The 8,084-nt window shown below is 38.4% G+C and overlaps 1 protein-coding gene across 1 annotated transcript; it reads left to right on the forward strand.

Moving 5' to 3' along the window:
- Nucleotides 1–1,121: 1,121 nt before the first annotated feature.
- Nucleotides 1,122–6,627, forward strand: LOC119805862 (tripartite motif-containing protein 43-like). Its single transcript, XM_038317638.1, has 6 exons — nucleotides 1,122–1,532; nucleotides 2,083–2,178; nucleotides 3,504–3,734; nucleotides 4,521–4,543; nucleotides 4,951–5,048; nucleotides 6,128–6,627. The coding sequence occupies exons 1-6, from the start codon at nucleotides 1,122–1,124 to the stop codon at nucleotides 6,625–6,627; spliced, it is 1,359 nt and encodes a 452-aa protein (XP_038173566.1).
- Nucleotides 6,628–8,084: the final 1,457 nt, after the last annotated feature.

The following is an 8,084-nucleotide window of genomic DNA, read 5'->3' on the forward strand; positions in this document are numbered from 1 at the left end:
GCTGGAGCCAATGTCTGTTGTCGCAACTATATGGAGTTTCAGGGTCCCCGGACACCACCAAAAAGCATGCAGTAAGCTTTTTTATCAACACCATTTAAGTGTTTTGTGGCAGGACCTCTTAAATGAGCTGCAAAGTTTTCCATCTAAAGCCGAGTCAGGAAGCCTCTCAAATAAGATGTGCTTGCTTCTAGCAAAGAGAGCAAATTTGAGAAGTTGCTGCTACAAAGAAGCCATGTATAACACTGATTTTTGTGTGTGTGTGTGTGTGTCTATAATTACTTCCCAAGCTCTCTCAGGTTTTCTGTCGATGCTGTTGCCCATGCTGGGTGCTATTTGTTATCTGAAGTTTCTGTCCAACCAGGTCTTGCAGATATTCAGTCACAAAGAAATACACAAAGGTCTACTTTAATTATAAACTGATTGGCCTATTAGCTCAGGATTCTTATTAACTCTTATAAATTATAAATTAGGCCATAATGCTTGTCAGTGTTAGCCATGTAGATTGGTACCATCTTCGCTGAGGCAGTCACATCTTGCTCCTTCTGTTTCTGGATGACGACTGCAGACTGCCTCTTTCCTCTTCCCAGAATTCTGTTGTTGTCATCGCCCCACCTCTACTTCTTGCATGGTCGCCCTGCCTCTACTTCCTGCCTTGTCGCCCTGCCTCTACTTCCTGCCTTGTAGCCCTGCCTCTACTTCCTGCCTTGCTACTGGTCAAGCAGCAGTTTGTTAAAAATAACACAAGTGACAGGATAAACGACCATTGTCCCATGCTACACGTGGAATTCAAGAAGTTACTTTACCCCATTATATAATTTCCCCCCTAAACTCTAAGGAAGCCTGTCTTGACCTGTAACCAAAGCACTACATACATAGTCCCCCCAAAAGATGAGGTTTTAGAGCACGAAAAGTCACCACATCATTTTGCATTTATGTCAAAAGAGTGAAACAGAAAAAAAATCAGCAACTGTAATCCTATACTCACCTTGAAATTTTGTCATGGAATATCAAGACTGTCTGGGTATACACAGAATTAAATCACAAGTTGAATCAAGTATTGTGCAGTCTCCTGCTGCACTAGGGTCCAATAATAACAATTCTGCTTTTCCTCCTTCAGAAAAATGGAGTCAGGCCTCTCACAAGCCTTCCAGGAAGAACTCACCTGCTTCATCTGCATGAGCTACCTTACAGACCCAGTCACTATAAGCTGTGGCCACAGCTTCTGTCGTGCCTGCCTCCACCTTTCCAGGGAAGACAGCCAGCTCCCTGTCCAATGCCCTATGTGTAGGGAACCATCCCAGCAGAAGGGCTTCAGAACCAGCATTGTTCTGAAGAAGCTGGTGTCCATTGCCAGACAAGCCAACCTCATGAAGTACCTGAGCTCTGAGGAGCATCAGTGTGTGACCCACAAGGAGACCAAGGGGATCTTCTGTATGGAGAACAAGATCTACCTCTGTCATCTCTGCTCTGACTCCCATGAGCACAGAGGTCACAATCACTGTCCCACTGAAGCAGCTGCTGAGGGTCAAATGGTGAGTGATGTTTCTGAGAGAACATAAAACCTGGAGAGTGAGGCTCACAGGAAGATAATGGTCCTGATTATGGCAAAGCCACTGAGTGGTGACACTTCACTAAAAACTAATAAAGAAAGGGTGGCTATAAATATAAACATCTCTTAGAGGACCTGTGAGTATAAGGATCACTTTTATTTCATGATATATTATGCCTAGGTCTCTGGGAAGTCAAATACTAATATATACTAATATATAATATTAATATATTTATTTGTCTGTGACTAAAGAAAAAATTAGAAAAAGTGTATTGCAGTCAGCTAGGGAGAAACATCTAGGAATCCCAATCTTATTCAAATTAGCCAGATGTTAGTCATAGTTATTAATCACTTTACCAGAGCAAAAGGTAATTTTTCTATTTCTATTTTCTTAAATCTAAAACTCTCAGTTACAAAGTAAAAAAAAAGCATTGTAGCCTTTCTACTTTCACCAAAGTTATTTTGTTTAAGTGTCAAAGAGTCTGCCCATCATTAATGTTTATTAGAAGATTGGTATTCATTGTTTCTTACAGGAGAAACTTCTGAAGCAAATGGAGTCTTTATGGAAGAAGATCCAAGAAAATGAAGAAAATCTGGAGGCAGAGAAAAGATTGATAACTCTGTGGAAGGTGAGTACGAGATTCATGCAGAAATTCTGATTGAGGCAGTTATTTTCAGAAATCGTCGTCCAAGATTTGAATATAAGGCATGGGATATGATAGTAGAAAAACATTTTCTGATGTTCTCTAATTCTGAGAGTAAAATATACTTCTGCACGTGAAAATAATGGTCTGGCTGTGTGGCAGAAGAGTCTGAGACTAATGAGTGAGTTGCTGACAGTTCAGCACACTGCATTAGACTCTAGGACTGCACCACGTATTCTAATTATTGCATGCAGAGTTTCATACTCACGTGAACATATGAATTATCTATCAGTCAATACCATTTCTTCAGGCAGCTCTGGCTTTCTTTGACAGGTGAAAATGCTTAGGGCCTGATTCCCTTTGTGTTGAGGGAGGCTAGTTGTTTATTCCTGGTCACCCAGACCCTAAATTATCACACAGAAATTATATTAATCAAAACAGTGCTTGGTTGGTTAGCTCAGGCTTCTTATTAACTAACTCTTACATCTTAAATTATCTAATTTTTGTTATTTTGTGTATTACCACAAGGCTCATGCTTTCTGCATGAGAAAGGTAATCTTTCTGGAGGCTTGCATCGTTCTCATTTGGCAACTACATGGTGTCCCCTTGATTCTGCCTACTTTCTCCTCTATCTCTGCTTGGAATTCCTACCTTGCTCTATTCTGCCCTTCCAGAGGTCCAAAGCAGTTTCTTTATCAAACAATGGAAACAAAATACGTTCACAACATACAGAGGGGAATCCCACATCGCCTCTCCTTTTCTGTCTAAATAAAAAGGAAGATTTTAACTTCAACATAGTAAAAGTACATATAACAAAGTAGATATAAAGCATGAATTAGTCACAATATTTATATCTACTTTATCTTTATCATAACAAAGAAAAATTATAATTAAAACTATCTCCATCAAAGACACCAGAAAAATATAACATTACCTAACTTAACAGGAAGTTCATCATAAAGAACCTCCAAAACTCTAGAATTGACAGACATCATTTTGCCTGGACAGACACCCAATGGTTTTTTTTGTTTGTTTTTGTTTTTTTCTGTTTTTTTTCTAACACTGGGGCATTCATCTTCAGGCTACAGACCCATAGTTTTCTGCAGCATTTTTCATGACGAAAGAAATTTGAAAAACTGTTTTCCCAAAAAGAAATAAATTAAAGCAATGAATTTCCATTTTTGCCAAGTCCATCATTGTGTGTGTAGCACAGTGATAAGAGTCCTTCATCAAATTTAAGCATAGAAGGATACAATGGAGGAGAATGAGGTATTTTATAAATATCACTGACAATGTCCCGTTTTCTTCAGGAATACCTGATTATGAGGAGAAATATGATCAGGGAAGAGTATAGGAAATGGCATGCAGCCGTCTGTGAACAGGAAGAGCAACACATTCAGCACATGATAAATGAAGGCAACCGTGTTTTAATTAAACTTAAGAAAAGTGAAGCCATGATGATCCAAAAGAACAAACAACTCAGAGATATGTATCAGGAGCTGATGGCAATGTCCCAGGAGCCATATGTGGTACTGCTGCAGGTGAGCTTGGAGGAGTGAAGGAAAAGGCTTTATTGTCTTAGCCCCACACTGATGATAGCTTTCACAATTCCCTTCATTTACGTTAGGGGGTTCCTTTTTGGGAAAAATCTGGAGAAACGAAATTCTGTCATAATCTTGCCAGAGACGTTTTTGAAATTGTGTCAATATATTCCCCAAGAAATATGTCCTAACGTTTGCTTTTGTAGCTTGCTTCTCTGAAAGATGAAATTCAGTGTTGCCATTCTTGTACTCCATAGCCTTGACTTGGATATTATGAACAATTTCCAAGAAAGTTATTACTTAATTTCTTCTTTTTGAAAGTTGCAATTTGAGAAATGTTTGCAAGGAAGAGATTTTGAGGCAGGTTCCTATTCTCCAGCTCATGATCACATACAACTCACAGTGATCTTCAGGCCTCTACTCTAGCAATTCTAGAATTAGAGGCATGAGGCACAATGCAGTGGTGAAATCAGACATTTGAAATACTCTTTGTTAAATTATAAATATGTTTTGCGTTCAAGTTAGGGAATGTTTCCTTTTACAGACAATTGGCGTTTGAAAAGCAATGTAAAATCAGTATCAAGGTCCTTCTCATATTTTGCTCTCACAGCCTGATCTATCAAGAATTTGGATGGCGCTAACCTATGTTGTTGGCATTATCCTAAGAATTAAATATGAATTTTCAAGTTAGATGGTGTGATGTTCTCTGTCATTTAGATGAACTTCACAAAGAAGCTTTGTATTCCGTTACTTTAGTAATCTAATTTTTTCTTATTTTCTTTGCAGGCTTTGGACGACATATTGAGAAGGTGTGTTTAGCTATTGGTGTATGCTGGGATACTCTAAAATTGTTATAAAATTGATCAAGCTATTTAAACAAAGTGCATATGTACTTTGATGAGAGAATATTCAATTGTTTTTTTATGAAGTGGTTTGGAATTTTTATTTGATTTGTCATATTTGTGAGGAACAAATGTGTGTTGATGTTCATGCCAAGTGGTATTGCATATGTGTGGAGGTCAGAGGACAACTTTCAGCAGAGAGTCCTCACTTCCACCATGGGTTCCAGGGATTGAACTCAAGTTGTCAGGCTTGTGTGGCAAGGGAATTGACCTAAGATAAGAGCCATTTGGCTGAAGTTGGAGTGAGGTTTCTCCTAACCAACTGTGATGATATCTTTTGTACCAGGCAAATCAATATTTTCTTGTCCTTGCAGGAGTGAGTCAATGCAGTTGAGCATTCCCCAGGGTATGAAACCAGAACTCTCTGCTCTCCCCATGACTGGACTCACTGAACGATTCAACTCCTTCAAAGGTGAGTGTGAGCAATGATGGAAATAGCAGAGGGACCCTTACACAGTGAGATCACTTCAGAAACATAAATATTTTAAGGCCTGAGAAATAGGTCTTCGTTAATCACATGTAATCTCAATTAATCACATGGCTATCATATAAGCAAAGAGACAAAATCAGGTTGCATGTAATAGTGGCTGAAGAGAGAGTATCAGTTTTTCAGTGAAGTATAAGGAATGGTTAATTAATTCAGGACAGTGCAATTCCAATTAAGTGTACCCACTGTTGGAGATTTTTGATTATGTTCCTTTACACCTTTTAGCAATTGACTTTTATACTACATTGTAGTTTATATATTAAAATTATACAAGATATAGTGTTATACACTACTAGTACCATCAATATCATAGAAAGAGAGGACTGCCAATGAGATTGAGGACAGTCTTGTCAACATAATGATTTCCATACCTGTCAAGGTTATAAAGCAAGAACCTATCTCAAAATGAATTAAAAAGAATAATCATAAAATAACTAAACAGAGCCATGTATCATGAGCAATGAATATAAAACAAATTGATAAGACATGAGGCTGTGTCTAAATCCCCCCCATAGATCTTGAAGTCAATTCAGTCTCACAGGGAAAGAGTATCAGAGGAACCAGAGTTCACAGGTAGATATCTACTTTCAAGGATCTACTTCTAGAGTATAGTTAGCTCTTTCTTTAGTATAAATATGATTAATTACATGAAAAGAACAACACCATTATAAAAGCAATCACTATACATATCTTAGGAATCACTTTTTATGTAGACCAAAGAGGACAGTCTTTGCTCTGGCCAAGTTTGCTATATATACATCTTCCCTTTGCCAAGTATAATTAAAATCACCTGTCAGAGGTAGGTGGAGGCTCCCTCCTCTAATGCATCTACAAAAATATCATAAAACTTTTCATCATGATACCATCTGTTTCTTTTGGATATCCTTGACTTTGTATCTGAGCCACATTTAACCTGTTTTGAAAATCCGAGAAGACTGTAGTGACCTCTATCACCTGAGAAATACAAATGGTAATTTTAACAAAAATATTGTCTCTTCCCACAGTGTACATTTCCTTTGAAAATATAATTGCATTTCATTGGAAGAAGAACCTATTTAATGTCATGAGAAGACTCAACCTCAGACCTCAGGTTCCACATACATTTGTAGATCCTGTTGGATGGTATTCGGCCTCCTGGGGATCACACAGCTTCATCTCAGGGAAATATTACTGGGAAGTAGATTTGAAGGACACTTGGGACTGGGCTGTAGGAGTTTGTACAATTTCTTGGTTTAGGAATTCAACCCCAGAGCTTGAGACTAAGGGTGCATTCCTTCTTTTCTGTGTGAAGGAGGGTAGTCATTACAGTCTCCTCACCACTAACCCAGTGTTCTGTCACTATATAGAGAAGCCACTGGGCCAGGTTGGAGTGTTCCTTGATTGTGAGGCTGGATATTTAAGTTTCCTGAATATTGCCAAGAGTTCCCTCATATACAAATATCCTAATGGCACCTTCAGTGATGCTGTTTGGCCATTCTTCTCCAGTGGCAAAACAGTACCATAGGAAGTTGTAATCCATTATCGTGTGTTTTTACCTATTTCCTACTGTAATGATACCTCTTTTATTTCAATATAAAAATACTATAAATGAAAAAGAGCCTGACTATGTTGCATTTTTTTCTGTGTTCTTCATATTCCACAAAACAACTTTGTTTCATAATGGGTTTGTCTTGGTATTTTGTAACATGAGGGCCTGCTTATTGGGGGTTTCTGTCCTGCCTGGTTTCTGTCTTCCCACCAGGTCTCACAGCAGTTTAGCCCCAAAGAAAAATCACACAGAGGTCTCCATAAGTTATAAACTGATTGGCCCATTAGCTCAGGCTTTGTATTAGTTCTTGTAACTTACACTAGCCCATTATTCTAGTATATGTTAGCCACATGGCTCAGTACCTTTTTCAGCAGGGCAGGAACATCTTGCTTCTTCCGTATCTGGGCAGGAATTGGGAGGAATTGGGAGGAATGGGCTTCTTCCTTCCCAGAATTTTCCTGTTCTCATTGCCTTGCTTCTACTTCTGGATACTGGCCAATCAATGTTTATTTAAAACATAATTGACAGAATACAGAATTGTCCTGCACCATTTCCCCCTCTTTATTTTAAACAATGGAAAATATCCATAGTCCCTTTTCTGGGGATGTGGATTTAGTATTCCAGGCTACTTCCTGTTGGTTGGGGATGCTGGTAATCTTATGGGGACCTAAATAAAATTTAGAATCATGATCAAGTCCTGACTGGAATATCCTGTGAGTCTTCATCACCTCAGGCAACACTCTTGAATCTCTTCTAGATGTAGAACTTAGACATCTGGGCCATCTGTTCCTACTGGAGATTTCTCAGGTGGTCTTCCTTGATCAAACCTGATTTTTCTTAACTCAAAGTAAATCCACAGCCTCTTATTTCCTGTAGAAAGAAAAGCAAAATCTCTTCTCCAAAGTAGTATATCTTTTGACTTCAACTTTGAAGTCGAGGTATTTTTAAAATACCTATCTTGGATTAATTCAGCAGCATTTATAAGCAAACATCTTTTAGCAGCTGTTGCTCCTTCCTCAGCATTCAAACAATTCAAAGAGAGCATAATAAAATACAGTATCCAGAATCTCTGTGTGTTTTTACGTGGCTTTATTTTAAACTCTATATCTTTTATTTTTACTTTTAATTTTTTGAGACAGGTTCTCTGCATACCTTTGCCTGTCCTGGAACTCCCTCTGTAGACCAGGCTGATTTTGAACTCACAGAGATCTACATGCCTCTTCCTCCCAAGTTCTGGGATTAAAGGTGTGTGCCACCCCACCTTGAATTTGCAGAGGTCTCTCTGCCTCTGTCCCAAGCATTGGGATTAAACTTGTGTGATAAAACACCCAACTATTCTCTTTCTTTCTTTTTATTTTATTTATTTATTTATTAAAAATTTTTACCTCCTCCCCTCCTCCCATTTCCCTCCCACTTCCCCTACTCCATCTCCC

The sequence above is a fragment of the Arvicola amphibius genome, unplaced genomic scaffold (assembly GCF_903992535.2).
Source record: "Arvicola amphibius unplaced genomic scaffold, mArvAmp1.2, whole genome shotgun sequence".
Classification (NCBI taxonomy): Eukaryota; Metazoa; Chordata; class Mammalia; order Rodentia; family Cricetidae; genus Arvicola; species Arvicola amphibius.

Excerpts from the sequence above, each read along its gene's own strand:
- LOC119805862 (XM_038317638.1), top strand. The coding sequence starts at position 1,122 with ATGGAGTCAGGCCTCTCACAAGCCTTCCAGGAAGAACTCACCTGCTTC. Across the intron at positions 2,179-3,503 it reads GATTGATAACTCTGTGGAAG|GAATACCTGATTATGAGGAG; the intron begins GTGAGTACGAGA and ends CGTTTTCTTCAG. Across the intron at positions 3,735-4,520 it reads CATATGTGGTACTGCTGCAG|GCTTTGGACGACATATTGAG; the intron begins GTGAGCTTGGAG and ends TTTTCTTTGCAG.